Source organism: Mya arenaria, chromosome 4 (assembly GCF_026914265.1).
Source record: "Mya arenaria isolate MELC-2E11 chromosome 4, ASM2691426v1".
Taxonomy (NCBI): Eukaryota; Metazoa; Mollusca; class Bivalvia; order Myida; family Myidae; genus Mya; species Mya arenaria.
Genome location: NC_069125.1, coordinates 48,283,513 through 48,302,513, shown reverse-complemented (window position 1 = coordinate 48,302,513; position 19,001 = coordinate 48,283,513). Strand labels below are relative to the sequence as shown.

The window sequence follows — 19,001 nt, the reverse complement described above, 5'->3', positions numbered from 1 at the left end:
AATCCACTTTTTCAGACGAATAAAATTTGAAATATAAACCCATTGTGTAGCCTTTTCAATTATTTGTTCACCAAAAAAAATAATTTGTTAAAAATAAATGAGTTACGAGTGGATTTCACGTGTTTATCGTTTTGGTAATTGCCGTTTTGTCTTATAGAATTCAACAAGTACAGACTTGCAACATTTCCGGTTCGACATGGATTTGTTGGCAAATTATGATGATGATAATACGCAAGAGAACTCTGTATCTAGAAGTCCATCTCCGTCAAAGGCTAGTCACAAATTTATATGAACTATCATTACCTTCTTTTGTTGGAAATCTGTTCATAAATGAACTATAATGGCGGAATGTTTAAACTCGGGAAGTAGGTCATCGGCGTTATGTCACTGGTGACTAGGGCCGTGAACAATTGCTTGAATTTCGAATAATTAAATGCTACTAATGACCAAGCTCGAAGTCATTGTTCATCATTCCATCATGATCCATAAAATAACCGTCAATCATGCCATACATTCAATGTTTGTCTGATACTTGTACAGTTGTTAGTGGTATTCCGATTAGAAACAACCTTTTCCCATCGGCCATTTTTTAGAAATTTGAATATATTTTTTTTAAACTATTGCTAAATTTGATCAAAGTAGTTTATCAAAAATTGTTGAGGCTGTTAATGATATGTACATGCTTGACGAACCTTCAAATTTGGTGACTTCCTGTTAAAATGATAACATGCTTATGTATTTAACTTCTTTTGCATATAAACTTCTTTTTAAGCTGTTTAATTTTCTTGATTTCAGAAAGTAGAGTCTTCTGAACAAAACAACATGTTGGAGAATGAATGGCTGTCTTTTGAACAGATGATTTCCCAGACTGCAGAATGCTCAAAACCAGTAGTCCAAAATGACTTTTTAGTTGGGGGCGTCGTGGCATATCCAGGGATGAGCTCATCACAAACCAAACCAGCAAGCCCCAAACTGGAGAAACGGCTTTCAAACAGCAGTGTGAAAGATGGTATGCAGTTTATTCTTGTCATAGTTTGTTATCATCACATTTAGTGGAAGTGAAGTGTTTATATGAATTTTTCATGGAGGGAAAAGTAGACCTGTGATGAATGTGTTTTTTTTTCTTTTGTTCCAGACAATCCTGAAGATATTTCTTGTGATCCAACTGATGATGCTGAAATGCCAGCATTGGAAGAAGATGATGATGCGTTCTTCAAGTTACGCAAGGTAGGACAAAGGTCCTAGGCCCTGGAAAGTCTGGTTGCTTGTATGATCTTGTAAAGAAAAGGATAGAATTAACAAATGGCTTTCCAGGGTCATTCATTCAGAACACTGATCAGATCTGAACAAGTTGTAGCAAATACACAGGTATAAAATTTTAGTATGGATGTCCTCATTATTTTCAATCTCAGAAGAAGAAAAAAAAATTCTAAAGATAAAATGTTGCAAATACAGTAAAATGTCTCAAGCTCAATATTCCATACTAAAATTTTATAAAATGAGTTAATTTGAAATTATTTTTGGACTGCTGTTCAAATTAACTCCTGTGTATTTGTGTTGTTGTGATGTTTGTTAACTTGCATTTTTTCATGAAAAGAAATGGCATTTACTGCCAGGGTGAACAAAATTAAGCCTTAAACACTGTCTGACACGACTACTTGTTAAATACCATAGGTATCCGGAAACCATAATTGTACGAGTCATCATGACGACAAAGCAATGAGGGTCCAGAGCCATGTTAGTAAGTATTCCTGATGTGGGGGCCAATCAAGACTTCAGCGTCACGACTGTTACAGGGGTTTCTACTCAAGTAGTGGAAAACCTCTTCCTCCTTTGTCAGATAGACATCGCATTAATGAATGAGAAAGGTTAAAGTAAAAGTAGACCATGTGTAATAAAATTTACTGTATTTTAAGTATGTTGACAAGTTTTGAGACAATGAATTAATGAATGTACTAATTATTTTCATCATACAATACACATTTATCATGTACTTAAAAAGCTATTTACCCCACAAAAGTTCTAAACACCGAGTAATTTACAAATGTATATACACCATGTCTCTGTCACATCTGTATCATTCATTTGACATTGTGATAACAGTTTCTGGTGCTTTCATTTAAATGTTTAGTAACAAATCTGACTGCAGCTAAATTCTTCCAATTGCCTTGTCTTTCATCTGTGTTTCAAAATACTAGAAATGGAAAAGTTTCTAATTTCTACTAGGTGTAAAATTGCTTCTATCACTTTTGCAGTTATTTATAATTTTTGATTTGCCAAAGAACCAAATCACCAGCAGTGGGCTGTTTGTTTACTTTCAGCAAGTGAAGGAGCTGGACAGGTCAAGTTCCTCGTCATCAGGGTCAAGTTCAGCCTCGAGCTCACGTTCAGGCTCCCCTGAAAAGGAAGGGTCCCCGTCTCCACCCCACCTGTCCCCACAGATTAGCCTTCCAACAACCACAGCAAGCGCCCCACCAGATATTACAGAAACAGCAACTACTTCTGCAGCAACTGAAAAGGTGGGCATCAAATAACTCTAATTTGCTACCAGTCATTCCACTTCAAGGTTTTTAGCCTTTTTTTCTGAAGGAAAACAAATGAGAGATAAAATGCACATACTGAACATTTCAAATTTACAAATTTCATACATTGACTGGTAGTTATATGTTTATATAACTGTAATGATATTGCTGTACTATCTGTATTTTTTTTTAAATCCCATAAACAACTCAGACAGAAGAGAAGGCTTCAGAGAAGCAGAAGGACCACAAGACACATCAGCAATCCAAGTCCCGGGAGCGCAGGGACAGAAAGAGGTCACATCGCTCAAAGGTTAGTACATATTTACACTATTTCAATGGGACAGTCCAAGTAACTTTATAATTGAACAGTTAACACTAGGCTAATGTCACTTATCTCCAGTCTTATGTGTGACTGGTTCAGTGGTTGTGAACTTCATAATTGCATTTAGTTTTCTGTTGCTGATAGGTGCAGGTTATTGTTAACAGAAGTATATGTATACCTGGTCCAGTTGAAGAACATGATCTTAATACTATCAGTATTCTAGAAGGTAAAATAGTATTATCAGTTTTCAAAGTGATCATTTACATTACAGCATCACCGGTCATCAAAATCTAGGCGCCACAGAAGTGGTTCGAGATCTCGGGATAGAAGAAAGAGACATGATAGACACAGGCGACATAGATCTAAAGACCGGCGGTCAAGCAAGGATGAGACAAAGGAAAATAAAGATAGGAGAGACAGTGCAAAAACAGAAGAAAGCAATAGGAAAAACAGTACTAGTGAAAGAAAACACAGTGAAAGTAAGACTGTTGATTCTCAAAGTGATAAGAGACATAGCCGAAGTAAGAGCAGAGATCGTGATCGAAGGAAAGATAAGAAGGAAGGCAGGTCGAGACATCGTAGTGGAGAGAAGAAAAGGAGAAGCCACAGTAGAGATAGGAAGAGAAGCCAGAGTAGAGATAGGAAGAGAAAACACCGGTCCCACAGTCGGCACAGGTCACGTAGTCCTCATCGCAACAAGGGAAGACACTCAAGGTATGGGGCTTCTGTTTCCTTATATATTTTATCTTCAATATAATAATTAATATTGCCAATTTGATATGTGTATTGTAATCAAAATTCAAATATCTCGTATTATGTTGCACAGTACAAAACAGTGGTTAAAATGAGCACAATGAATTCTGCCCGTGTTGGTAAAATGCATAATAGGCTTGTCAATTTTAGAAAAAAGACCCTTGACTAATTGGGAAAATTTGTGTCGTAAATTTAACCAATTTGAGAATAAATTTCCAGTCTTTTTTGTCAATTTTGCAATAGAGTACCTGCAGAAATTGAGAATTTTTAAGCCATTAAATATTCAGCAATAATGGGAATCAAAATCATCAATAAGATCATCATTTAAGGCAACATTTCTCGGTGAATTGAGTGTATTTAACCCAAAGTGCTGATAAATGCATTTGTAATTGTGTCAGCTGAGAAGCCATACAGGCTCTTTGCGACATCTCATTTTGATTTACTGCTTGAAATTGAGAAAAAAATATAAATTTTAAAGTTAGTATTTGGAATGGGTCAGACATTGTGTGGTGTAATCATAACATTAATGTCTTATGAGGATTTCTGGCAGGAATATCTTTTGTTTTTCTTATGCAACTGGCCCCTTGTATATTTACCTTAAAGCAATTTTTTTTTTATGCCCCAACAAAAATTGGGGAGAGGGGATATAGATTTGCCCTAGTCTGTGCGTGAGTTTGTGATTCCATAGATATAATGCAGATCAAAACTCCATAAGGGCTATTTCAAAAAAAATGGTTAGAAAAGTTGAAAAATGGTCTAAATTTAAATCATCATTTAATACAAGGCTGTATGCCTAGTTTTGATGAACAATCTTTGTAGTATACAAAATTGGTTTTGTATAGAGAAAACAACTCATATTAACATTTTTATCAAACTTTTATTAAACTAAACATGGAATAAAAACACACAATACATGAACACTTTTAATGTCATTTTTTCTTGAAATAACCTAAGTTAACATGTCTCCCAATTATTATTTTAGTAGCTCTTATGTCAGCATACATTAATAGAATGTTGAATTACTCAGTCGCTCAAAATTTCTGAAGAATTTGATTTTTTGTACTTTTTTTACCGATGAAATGTAATATTCAAAGGTATTTTTTTATTTTCTATTTAAATTGTGCAATTAAATTTAAAAAAAAAATACATTTTTGTAGAATTCAAACAATAACAAGTAACATTTACAAAGAAATCATAAGAGGCATTATGATTTCACTTCATGCAGCAAAAATAAAAACAGGAACAATATTTTAAGAAATTGTTACACTCCTGACATATGTAGATTAAAACCATTAAATAGATTTCACTTAAAATTTCTCAGTATAAATTAAAAGACATGCAATAACAAAGTAATTGATAGCCAATGAAACATTATTAAACAAATTTAGCATTGACACATTGCGATTTTACATAATCTGAGAAAGTTTTTTCAAAACCATAAAAAAGTGTTACTGTTACTTAATTCTTGCTCAACTTGCTCAACTTGTAAAAATTTGCAAAACTCAATTGAAATAACAGTAAAGCACTACAACAGTACAACACTTTTATTTCATTTAACTTATGGTATTCAGTGTAAGTAACTAGATACAACTGTTCCGAATTGTTACACTCCTGACGAAATATTTCAAGTTCCAAGTTACTATGTATCAAATTTCAATTTTAACCCAAAACTGAGACATAAGTGTTGGCAGTGATAGTTTTCTTAGTATATCATGCTTGGGATGGCCATGATATATCATTTGTATTTGATCAGGTGTACATCCCATTTAAGGTAGCTCACAGCATTAATCTAATCTAAATATCTGAGCCATCCACTTTTAAGACATGTTCATTAGCAAGTCATGTTTCACAACATGTTCATAAAATATCTGTCCTTCTATCATATATGATGATTAATTTACCCGGTAATGATATAAATTTATTGCACATCTACTATTGAATATTTATATTACCTTTGCTACTTTAAGTCAGAATTACACTAATACAGTGGCACTGACGTGACATTCGCAACACTTTATATATATTGTGGCCACAACTTAGTAAATTGAGTCAACAACTTTGTAACTTGAGGCCACAACTTAATTGAGGCCGCAGCTTATTAAAATGTGGCAACAATTTAGTTAATTGTGACCACAATTAAGTAACTACTATTTATTACTATGTTGTGGCCATGATTTAATAAGTCATGACCTCAAGTTACTAAGTTGTGGCCACAATATAAATAAAGTGATGTCACCTCTGTGTCACTGTAGAGACTTCTTCTTTCTGCATACTGTTGAATTACCAGCCACAAAATGATCCGGTACAAATTGAAAGTTATGGCTCATACAGATATGAATATAGTCCACACCCCAATTCTCACAGTCCCAGGTATAGTGTCAAAAAGACATTATCATACTGATATGTCAGACAGCTCTCTGTGGTTTGTAAATTTGCCTGGGCTGCCTTTTTCGACACATTTATCTGCTGTTCTAGACTTCAATTTTGAACTTAGCAAATGGCGTTTAGGTACTGGTACATGACTTCCATTTACATGCATGGTGGTTTTTTGGGGGGCATGATTCTTAAATGCAGCTTTCAAGGTATACAGCTTATCTTCCCAAGCTGCTGGTTTTAACAGTGTACTTTTCAGTTGAGTATCTTTCCTCTTCTTGTATCTATTTAGACATGACATTCTTTGGCCTGACTATTTTTCTTGTTTGCAGATGCCCACTTACTTTTGACATTTTTGTTCTCATACTTTTGGACGGCCAACTTTGCTTACTTCAAGTGTTTCCTCCACAACTTCATCTTTGTCAACCAACTTTGATCGTCTGTTAGAAGCTGCGTTTTCAATAAAAGCTTTATTGTCTTGGCACAAGCTCTGGTGTTTTCTAAAAGATTCTTCATAACTCGGCAATTTTCTGATTTTTGCTTGCTTCTTGTGTTTCCTTATTTCTTTTTCATTTTTTGAAAATTTCACATTGTCATTATTAAATTTTTCTCGGTGTTTCCTAATTCTTTCCTCTGATGTACTTTTAATGACTTTCTTTCTTGTATTTTAACTTTTCTTGTTTCTTAGTGCCCCTTTGAAACCTGGAAGGCTTACAATTAATTTGTCCCTATTTCCTTTGATATTTCTTCTGTAAAAAAAATAGTATTCACACTCAAAACCTATATTTGGTCAGGAGTGTAACATTGAAGGACATGTCAAAAGTCATGCTGGAAATTAAAGTCACATAGTTTTAAATTAATTAAATTATAGAACAGGGTCATCAGTTTGCCTCATTGTAGCCAAAAAATACCATTTGTTGATTGTCTGTCACTGCATGATTTTTCTATTAGTTGCATAGGAATTAAGTTGTTTTAAATTCAAACATTTTTGATAACATTTATAGGCATAAAATTGGTTAAAACTTACCTTATTTACATCAGATTGAAAATGTATCCTTCACTTCTCATTTGTAATCTTAACATTTGTACAAATATACTGTTATACTTCTGAAAATGATGATACAATAATACGCCAAAAATTTGCGAAAAAATGTTACACTCCTGACGGGCACATATCATCTAAATGCTCAGTAACCAACCACTATTTTCACTAATGATAATTTCTTATGATCACTCAATGACATAGACTTCCAGGAAACACCCTAATTAGTACATTTGTTAACTGTTTGCCAACACTGTGTTTCATTTTATACCAAATGTTACACTCCTGACATTTTTAGGCCAGCTTCTTTCTAGAAAGCTAAGCATCAAAAAGAGTAATAACACACAAACAATATTGTACACATGTAATAATGATATATTATCCGAAACTTTAAATCAATAAATTGTAAGTTATATGATAATTCATCCGAGCTATACTTCAAAAAGAGTTTTTTAAAGAAAAAAAATGTGGAAAAATTCCTAACACACATTATCAGTATCAGTAATATTTCATGCATAAATAATGAAATATCGCTTAAATTTTTATATTACCTTGAAGTCAACATTTGTGTTTTTCTGGTTAATAAAGTTATTACATTGTCATTCGCCAATGTTGTTTACAGTAACGCTTTGAATTGAGAGCTTTTTGTAAAGTGTCACGTTTTTTTGTTACACTCCTGACAATTTTGGCCTGTTTTTTGTGCATAACTTTTTTTCCGCTGAAGCTAATTTAGTCAAACTTCCCGGATTTTTTGATGACACAGAAATACAAGATATGGGAAAGAAGAAATTATGATAATTTGTATATTATTCATTTTATTTAGAAAATACTCAAACTAGCCATTTTTTTTGAAATAGCCCATAACTATATTATGTAGATTCATGAACATTAGAGGAATGTTAATACTGTCATGTAGTACTAGTGGTGCACCTGGGGTTTCATTTCTTGCTGCACTTAGAAGAAGAGTTATGGTCCTTGAATAAGCATTTCTGGACTTGTGTCACTTATAACTCCAAAACCGTTTCACCAAGGAAAAAGAAACCTTAGCAGAATGTTCTTGAGGTGATGATGGTGAAAATAATGGCTCTTGCTTTCCCGTAAAACGGGACAAATGGGGCCATCTATGTCATATGGACACATTTCTAGTTTTTCATGTAAGAATAATATCCATTATCAGGGTAATTATTCTTCAACAAGTTAAAAAGTTAGAAAAAGAAAAACTATGGTTATTACCAAAATTGAAATAGTTGAACTAAAAAGAGTATTCCTTAATTAGATTTTTCAACATACATGTGCTACATTTACTGTTGCAGGAGCCGTAGCAGAGAGAGGTTAAGAAGCAGAAGCCCTATTGGAGTACGCAAACTGACGTTCAAGGAACAGATGAGGAAGCAATTTATAGACGCTAGCAAAGAGATGGCAAAAGAAAAAGGTAAGTCAATGACAGTGTTTTTTTCCTGGCTTTTTGTGAATGTGACCAACCCTTAAAAATTGTGAAAAAATATCCATAAAATGCTGAAAATAGTTAATATACCACAGTGTGTTTCAAACAAAGAAAGCTCCGTTCAAGTTTCTATGTTTGAAGAATTTGAAGACTGCACATATCTGTATTAGTTGACTTTAAAGTTTAGAAGAGCATTTTTAAATTTCTTCTGGATTGTCAATGTTCAGTCCAATTTTAGTGTTTGAGAATACCTTAGGGGTTGTCAGTGTTCAGTCAGAAAAAATACACAGCATGGAGTCTATGAGTATCTATCATGTGTTTCCAGCCCAGATATAAAAATTCAACCTCAGGGCATGTGCGTAAGATGGTTGCAAGGCTTGCCGAGTTATCGGCCACGCAGCGTGCCCTTGGGTCCGATCCATACGGTTTTTACCAGAAAAACATAATTGATATTTTATTTTGCATACCTAAAACAATCAGTTTGTGGAAAAATTGATGTTCAAAATGCATTTGTGTGCATCTACAATGTATTTTAATGTGTGCGTTGGCTGTATGTTTTTGTCTTTGTATTAAATACTTGCTCAATGTCTTTGAAATCATGACCAAATCACTATAAGTAATAATACCATTTATGTTTTATTTGCAGTTGACGATTCATCTACTGGGCCAGTACGACGTCCGGGGCAGTGTCTGAAACCATCAGACTTGCTAAGGGGAGTCAAACTGAATAGTGGGGAGTCTGTCACACCCCAGATGGCCCTAATGCAGACCATGGCGGCCATGCACAAACAGGTCAGGGAGATGTAACAAAGCATTATAGTTGTCTGACAGTAACTGCCGGTAAAAACCTTGTGTGTGGCATAATTCATTTCAGTTCTGACCAGGCTTTGGGAAATATGGCTACATTGTAATTCATTTGGAGTGATATGTGACTGGCAGTGGGGATTAAATCAGAAGATTTTGCATGTATTGTTAAACTAATGTTAGTAGTTGTGGCAATTTAAAATAATGAATGTAATATCATTTCAAAAGCTTTTAATCACAAGTATATTCTGTTCTCCAGGCTCAGGAGCTGACAGGGGTTGAGGTCCCAAAGTATTACAACCCAGCTGCAGTCAACCCCCTCAAGTATGCAGAGCAGATCAAGAAGAGGAAGCTTCTCTGGGCCAAGAAAGATGAAGTAAAGGAGAAAAACGTAAGTTCAGATTTAAAAAACTTAACTGTTTCATATAAAATGCCTGTTTTTCTAATGTGATGCCTGCAAAAAAAGGTGGGCGCTAAAAGATTGTATTTAAGCACATTATTTCAACTACATGCTACTTTGATGGCAGAAATTGGATTTTGTAACTTACACAATAAAATTAATGTTTGGTTTAAGAGGCATTTTAACAGTAGTTGTTGATATCTTATAGGACCAGATAGAAACACAGTGGAAGTCAGCGTTTATTGAAGAAGATGATGGAAAGACGGCTTCAAAGTTCCGTAAGCTGATGGGTATAAAGGGTCAAGCAGCGGAGGGTGGGGAGGAGCTCACCGAGGACATACAAAAACTGTCTGAGGAACAGAGACGTAAACACCAGGAACTGTTTGACCGTCTTGACCAGGAGTATTCCTTTGCTCGGATGACTACTCACACACAGCGGGGTGTGGGGCTTGGTTTCTCGTCAGCTATTATAGATCCAAATCATCCAAGTGTGAAACCTCCATGAACTCTGATCTCGATGTTGAATGATACTTTATATGCATGTCATTTTGTTGAAGAATGTTATATTACCCAGGATATTGAATAATGTCACGTGACTGTTTGTTCTCAGCATGTACAAAGTTGTCAATAATCATTCATAAAACTAGGTTTTTAGCCAGGTTTTAAGAAGAGGGTTCAGCAAAAGTGGGACAGGGTGCTTAGAGAGGAAAAAACATGTTTCGGACTGTGAGGATTTTGAACATTATGAATTTGACTGAAAATGGAAGGGATTGTTTTTTTAATAACTGGACTTTGAAGTACTACCCTACTACCAGTATGGAGTATGTTAAGTTTGAATTTAATTATAATCATAAGTTTTAATCAAATAAAAAAAAAATATGTGACAAGAACATGCTTGTCTACATGAGAACAGAAGGGTGCTTTCGAAAACAGGACATGGTGCAGCACCCTTCCATAATTCTATAACTAATAGTCTAATATCCTAATTAAATATTGGCTGTTCTAACGAGCTATGTGATAAATATATTTTTCATCATCTCACTGCATCTGTTCATAATGTATATTCGTCCCATGCTTCTGTGTGATTGTATGATGTGGGAACTGTAAACGTTGAATAAATTATGATAAAGGTGTCGTTTCATAAGAAATTTGCATTCCCCAAGCCATGTTTGGGTGCTTGGTACACTAGGGTGTTTAAAAATTCAAAGTGGGTCTAAAATTTGAACCAGAGGAGCTCATTTCAAGAACAATATCCAATCACCCTCTATTCACTGTAAACACGTAAAGCACACGAAAATAGCGACCAAGCAGCTCAGGACTTCCTGTCCCCAGTTATCCGTTGGTTCAAGATTCAGTACTTAATAATAGTCCTATATTCACTTCTAAATCATTGTGACCGTATTGTCATTCCCAAGGAGCCTTAAGGCAGTGTCCATTCGGTGAGGGGATACTAGACTTTCCGAGAGCTCCGGCAAGAAGATTAGTCATATTAGGTGTATGGAGCAAAGTGCGCAGATAAAATGAAAATCTGGTTAGAGCTTCCCTAGTTCTTTTGTACACACGTATAGCCTTGTTACACGGGTTCGCTATTTAACGTCACTCGCAGAAGACTGAGGTGTTTTTTTGCATTTGTGGTGCGGCAGGGAATCAAACCGTGGATATTGCGGTCAAGTGTGTTGTTTTTTGGGGTCGGTATATAACGCAGCGATTTACGCAGGCTGCAATATGCAGGCTGCGTTTTTAGGGTATAAAACGCAGCAACGCAGCCAATATATATATAAAGGAAAAACGCAGCTTTTAAAAAAAATCATTCTTAGTGCTACAAAAGGAAGGAATAAATTGATTTTCTTGATATTACATATTAAAAAAACGTATTGGTAGTATTGACCAGATACAAAAATTTGTATTTCCAATAAAGTAAGTTTAATTTCGGAAATAAAAGATGCTAATTTCCTTAAAGAAATGTTTTACCATTTTGTTGTTTGGTTGTTTAATTTGTTATAATTTGCATGTATGCGTGTTTGCCTTGCAAACAACTTATAATTACACATTAAAAGTGTAGTTAATTACTGTTGATTCGTCATGTTGGTAACTTGAAATACATTTAAGGCTTTGAAAAAGTGCGTCAATGAGAAAAGGATGTGTTGTAAAAATTATATTTTGACAACTTCTTTTGTAATTTAAATAATTCTCGTTACTCAACAAATCAAGCCTGGAATGATTGGTAATGTTTCAGTAAAGTTTTAGTCATTCTGTTCTCAAACTTTTTTACAAACAGACATAACTACCGCAAATTAAATTTGTGTTTACCCCCCCCCCCCCCCCCCCCCCTCCCCTCCCCCGGATATTTCAAATTGTGATCACTGTGTTAACTTGTGTTTTTACATATATTGATTTAACCTGACTATTGTCCGCTTGACTTAATTAGACGTACTCATGAACCAACAGAAGCTGTCCGTGTTATCAATAAACGTGCTCATCCGTTTGTCATATACTTGACCAGGGACAGGTGCTAATATTTGACACGCGTCCGTATAATAGCAGTCATAAAAGGACAACGTACGTTTTGGGCCGAAATCGGCCTCATCCAGACTTTTTTTTAAAAATACACCACGGAATAATGAACATGTGTAGCTCGTATTTCCGAAGTTTTAAAGAAATATTTAAAAAAACCTTAAAATGGCGACTTGTTGAGTAACGTACGTGCATTTCACGATTCCACGGCTTACCGCGAGATATTGACGCTTCGTTGCGCTCTGCTTTGTACGTTATAAAACAAAAAATGATTCACATTTGTATCTTTATCATTTAAAGGTTAAATGGCATAAGGATTCCCTTTTGGTTATATTTCAATTTATTGTAAAACCAAATATAAACACACTGAGTTAAAACACAACATTGTCATTATATAGTATTAATTAATACCATGTATAAAAATTACTTCCCTTTATTTTTTATATAAGTTTTGCAAAACAATTAAGTTAGTATTTATGAATTACTATACCTAATTAAATACATTTTATAGGACTTAATTTATTTTATAAAAAAAAATATGTTTATTTATCAGTGTATATAATTTCTAAATTCCAATCAGTTTATATAAACCTTAAATGTGCCATAAACGCCGGTACCCGGAGTTTCATCACCAATTTCAATCAACACCGATCGAATATAATGAAAGTACTAATAAACATAACATACAACCTTGAACTGAATTTTAATAAAAAGGAAAAAATACGTCCTTGAATTGAAATTAGGACGGAAGTGACGTATATCAATCAAGAAATAGATAATAATGGATCTATGATCAGATATGTTTTATTTTCTTAATAGAAAATAACTGAACATATCTTTTCTAAATATTAATAAATCATTAATTCATTGTGAAAGCGTGAGGACCACATGCATACATAAAACAGTAGACTAAAAAAATCATCACTGTATCTATGGCGAAGTCCTATGATATGAAAGATCAATCCTTCAATCAATTTAAGGCTCAGCTGTGTCAATTAGAGCATCGGTCCAGTTCCTGACACCGCGTGCCATGACATCGTGACGCTGGTATGACAAGTGCCATACAACCGCTGTTATGTGGGCGCACATGCCAACAACACTGGCCCCCGACTTACATTTACAGTACCACCCATTAATGGCGCCCTCGTTATACCCAACCCAGCATTTGTATCTGATAGCTGACATATGCCTGCTCTGTATTTTAATACAAAGAAGGCCAGGCGATTGCTCGCGGACAAAGATATCGAAGTTGCCATGTTCATCAAGGTGCTCTTGTACGTAGGATGGCGCAAGCTTAAGTTGGTAAACACCAACAGTCAAAGTCCTAAGGTCGGACTCGTCCAGCTTTGGAAAGTCCGGCACCACACCAGGTTCAGACAATAGTGCCCAACCGGAGGACTTAGTCAGATGGTCAAGTCCTTCTTCTTCGACCCTTGCTTGCAAGAGGTTCTCACGGCGGCTCATTGATATCAGACGCGCGGCTGTCAATAGGTCATCTTCATCATTACCTAGAAAATAAATTAGTTTGATACTACACATGTACAATGATATATAATGGTAATAACTTTAAATTACAAATAATAAAGCAATCATTAACATATTGCGTTCGTTATTAAAACACACCTGCTATCAGTGGGGATCTGTACTTGTTGCAGATCGCCGCAACTATGCGTGTGTAATCTCCGGCATACGGGATCTGAGAATTGGGTATCACGCGATCAAGATATTTCCAGTTTTTCAACCGTCCGTTTGCCGATTCTACTACCCATCTAATCTGGAGAAAGATTCACATGATTGCATGGCAATAAATACGGTATTGAAGATTGATAAAACATACGAGCCTTAACATGTATAATGTTTCTGATTGTAAATACCTTAATACTATTTGGATGTATATTTGCTAGGTTAGGCTTATTATAAGATGTTTCTGGTCGCTTTACTATTTTGCCTCCGAACTTAATTTTTGTTTGGTTTTCCCTTATCAATTACTTCATTTTTTAATTATTTAAAGGTAAAAAAAGGTGTTTTACCAATGTCTGCGGTGCTAATATTGTAAATGTTAAGTTTTATAATAAGTAAAAACAAATGAGAACGACCCTGAGATTCTATTTTATGCAGGGGACCGGCTGAGCTAGTATTTAATCTTTCAAAAGAGCAGTATATTTTTTCAAGCGAAACAATTTATAGCAACTATAATATTCCTGATTTGTGTCAGATTAGACAACGTGTCCAGTATTAATAGCTGAAATGTATACTGTAATACGACACTAGTTGCGCAGTATATTTTGAAGAGTATAACCTTTGTGACCAATCGACTGTGATTAGCGCTGTTTGTATTGAATTGTTTTTCTTTGGGTCCAAGGAACGAGGGCATTTCTGTCTTGACACCGAGGTCCTAAAATAAAAAGGAAGGAGTTCTGTGATTTGAAAACATTACAATAAAGACGAAGCTGTAATGGAACAAGGATTTCATTTCGTGTTACCTTCAAAAGTTGAACTGCGTCCCTAAATCCCCTGTCTACAACAGCAATATCGTCTTCTTGTATCCAATGTCGAAATTATTCGACATTCTCATTAACGATGTGGTTGAGTATACTGGCGTCGTTGTTTTTACCCACGTACGGCCCCAGTACACTGACAATGTATCCAGTCGTGGTAACCACCATCATCGGTTTTATCAGATGGCGGTGTTTGTGGACACTGAAAGAAAAAATAAATGTGTTTAACTAGTTTCATCTCAAGCTGGTATTTATCTTGAAACAATTATCTATATTTATTTATCTTTTTTTAAGTATTGTTAGAATAAAGCAGTAAGCATTTCATACCAGAAAGACCTTCGCAGGAATGTGTAATTGCCACTCTTCTGCACATATAAGTAGGTGCCAAGAATGGCCACGTCCAACCCATGTGCAAACAGTTCCTTGGCAAGCGTCCGTGTGTGTCTATGAATTACTTCATCTCGTGTAATATGGCCAAAACCGACATGCAGCGGAACGAAGTTTTTCAATAGAGCATTTTTGGCGGATGTTAACGTTCTTCGTACCTATCAGTTTATAATAGAACAGTTGCTTAAACGTGCATTTAAGTTTAATGTGCACGATAACACATCTCAAACAAAATTGATATTTAATTGTTGTTGATAATCGTTTGCATACTATTATAACGTATATATTATTGATGTCTACTTGAATAATCGATATTTAATGTAACAGTAGTTTAAGAGTTTACAATTAACGCAAAAAATAACAATAAAAACAGGCAATAAAAAAACTTGATGACAAAAACGGGAAATCTGAAACAAAGTATAACTAAAGTATTGTTTTAGCCTTAATACCTGAAAACGGTTCATGCCGAAGAGTGTTCCAAGAATGGCATTACCAAGGCCAGTCCGAAGTTTAACCAGTAAAACTGCGATACAACTTCTGAGTGACCGTACCCTAGAATGACGTAAATCTTCAGCTGTTGCGAAGGATGTGAGGTCATCGAACTGATCCTTGGTGAGACCTGTCAAGTTTAAGTAATCTTCAGGGCTGATGTTACCTGGCGGGTCAAACTAGTGTTTTGTGCTGGTTTTAGATTCTAAAAACCTCATGAGAAGACGGGTCACTTCTGATCCACTCATTGTTGTTGGTTGGGTAAGATTGGACTTAAAATGTTCTTCATTGCAGATGGACGGTAAAAAGAAGCCGTTCTTTATGTGTTCTGCACACGACCGTGCCTTGCTTTGTAAGAGCACACCACTTCGTAGGAACATGTCACTAATTGCCATGGCCGAAACTACAACCATTTTCTTAGCCGAGCCGTTACATACAACACAGCGACTATGGCTTTTCCCTGTAGATTTTACTCGTATGTTACACACAGGGCTTCTTATTGTACATTGCTTGACTTCGACGGCCTTCCTACGGTCCTTGGTCTTGCTATTTTGGTAATATCCCAGCTTACATTTGTTACATATGACATCATCGTCGCAGGTCCTTTCAATTAAAAATGTTTTTCTTAAATATTTCCTTAGTGGTTTATTTTGTGACCCTGCCACTGGCCGTCTATCTTTTGGTTTTAAACGTTTTGTGCAAACTATGCACGTGTACTGTTTAGCCATACTGAAAACATAAAATTCTTATTGTAAACTAACTACCACAATAAACGATATACCACGCGTCCATTATTTGTGTATACTGTACTTGACATGGACAATTTGCCTTTATTTGTTAATTTTATTTGTTTAATGTTTTACCAGTGTATAATGTTTCCATGTTTAATACAGATATATGGTTCTTTGTTCTTCGTTTTAACCAAAATATGTTTCAACACGGGCTATGAACTATTAGTTGTGTTTAACCTTCCTTCTCAAACAACTATTAAAATACGTGTTCTTATAGAAAAACAAATAACTTTAAATAATTAAATATAACTAAAAATGTTATTGAAAATGTTTATTGCACAAAAAACAAATCAATTTCTCAATTCAATTTAAAAATAAATACTTTTGTATTAATTTTATTACCTCCCCTTGTTTTTCTCACATGAAGGGAATTAGTGCCCTTAGTTGTAATTTGGCGCCATTTCACAGACGACTTTTTCTCGAGCAGAATATTAAAGACATCATTTAGTAAGTCTGGTAGTATAACATATCAGCTTTATTCTTGTTATTGTTCTTTTCATTTCTAGTTCACTTCGTTTCACTCAGAGTCAGATATCAAATGAAGATAAAAATACATCACCTTATAAACTGCGGTTGGCTGTTGGGTTGATCCGGATCTTGAAGCTTTGATTAAAAAAATCACTTACACCTTTCAATACTATTTCAAACGTTGAAATATACTCGACACGAACAATCAAGTCTCGGAGCGTCTGCTTAGAAACGGATATTTGATTAAATCATGGCGGTACTCAACCGATTTTTGGAAATATTGAATCGATTATTTTTAGTAAAAATATTTATGAGTGATCTCAAGTTTCAGACGATGTATTAAACCAAAACACACGAACACATATGACAGACTAGACACTTTTTGGTCACATTTAAGGTCTAAATTAACATTACTAGGAAAAAAACAAAAGTATTATTTTTAAATTACGTACAAATTAAGAAGATTTTTTTGGTGTTTAAGGGTAGAGCGCAGATAAGTGTCACGACCAAACTGTGCATAGAAGTAAATAAGATAATACTGAATCCTATGTGAAAAGATCTCAGTGACACTTGCATGCGCTCTGTGTTTATTTTTACATTAAAAACGCAAAAATCGGCAGAATCAACGCTTTTGGCGCGAAACCACGTGCTTTGCGTGCCGTTTCTGACGTCATCTGTTGGCATAGCGGAAAACTATTCGTAATAAAATGCAGTTTACATGTTACTCTATTTATTAAAAACTGTCAGTAACAGCAGTTAATAACTTAATATTTTTGAAATATAGAGGCCGTATATGCCCATTAACGTACGTTGTCCTTTAGAAATCCCCTGCATGCTTCATTGCAGGTGGTGGTTGTTATGGCGGGTGCCAATGACATACCGAGGTCTGGCCTTGAAGACGTCCTGTCGGATTTACAGGAGCTGTGCGAGAAAGTACATGCGACTAACCCCACGTATGTCGCCTGTTTTTTTAATAATGCAGCAAAATGTTTTGACTTGTATTACTCAATTGGAGCCTCTGATTTGTACTTTTCCCCCATTATTTGTATGGACTAAAGTTAAGCGGAGAAGACCAAGACCATCACCGAGAAGATCATCTATGCCGACTCCAACAGGGTCACCTAGAGAGAAGCGAAGGAAACACAGCTCATCACCGGTACGATCATCTATGCCGACTCCAACAGGCCCGTCTCCTGTTCCGCCACCCGAGTCGTCTCCTATTCCGTCGCCGGAGTCATCTCCTGTTCCTTCGTTGTAGAAAAAGAAAGTAAAATCTGTGTTGTATTATTCTAAATCCATTTATTTAATCGAGACTAGTACCAAATATGTTCTTAGTGGTGATGATTGTACAGAAAAGTTAGTGGGGGTGGGAAGGAAGTGCCTTTTTTTCTAAAACTGACCGCTTTCTTACTCACCACGAGGCAGCTGACATTCTAAATCAAAACATTAAGGATAGCATAACTTCCGACCCCCCATATCGACCTGTAGCTGGTACTGTTTATGTATATAGCGATGAGGGTGACCATGACAAGAAAGATGATTGGCGAGCTGATGGTTTCACATGGCGTAATTATGGGAAAAAAAATTGTATGAAAGCGAGGGTGTCGTAATTGAAAAACATAGTTTTAGAATTATCAACAAGGGAGAAATTAGCGATAAATTTCAAAAACACGCGTTTCGTTTCACTGTAGTTATAACTCGAAAACCGTTATTGTTTACACAGGAGACAGCGAAGCTTACAAATCTTCCGCACATGGCAATCGCAAAAGAAATGCAAGACCACATAAACGGTCTAAACCGTCCTTATTAAAAGAAATTAAAACAAAACATGATCAAAATCCTCAAAAAGTCTATGATACAATGAAAGCTAATACTTCCGCAGATTTTGTTGAGGGCATTTCAATTCCAAGTAATACAATGCAGATAAAAAACATTCAGGCAAAAACGCGAAAAGAAGGTAGGTTTCCGCTGTTAAAAAAATTGTACTTTGTCAAATAATTTATCTATTAACATACACGACGATTCATTTTTGAACGAGTCAGATCTCGTAAAAACAACACCTAAAATTAGAATCGGCGAATCAACACCGAAATCAATCCTCAAAAAGACTGTGAGAAATACTGGAAATAAAAGAAAATTACAATTCCATGATGAACAAATAGAAAAAATTCCCAAAATTTACGAAACTTCCTTT

At 35.3% G+C, this 19,001-nt stretch overlaps 1 protein-coding gene across 1 annotated transcript; it reads left to right on the top strand.

Annotated features, from left to right (window-relative positions):
• Positions 1–150: 150 nt before the first annotated feature.
• Positions 151–10,791, top strand: LOC128232017 (arginine/serine-rich coiled-coil protein 2-like). Its single transcript, XM_052945353.1, has 10 exons — positions 151–271; positions 796–1,009; positions 1,136–1,227; positions 2,322–2,519; positions 2,734–2,832; positions 3,116–3,558; positions 8,326–8,444; positions 9,103–9,248; positions 9,520–9,651; positions 9,869–10,791. Exons 1-10 carry the CDS (start codon positions 197–199, stop codon positions 10,163–10,165), a joined length of 1,815 nt encoding a protein of 604 aa, XP_052801313.1. The 5' UTR covers positions 151–196; the 3' UTR covers positions 10,166–10,791.
• Positions 10,792–19,001: the final 8,210 nt, after the last annotated feature.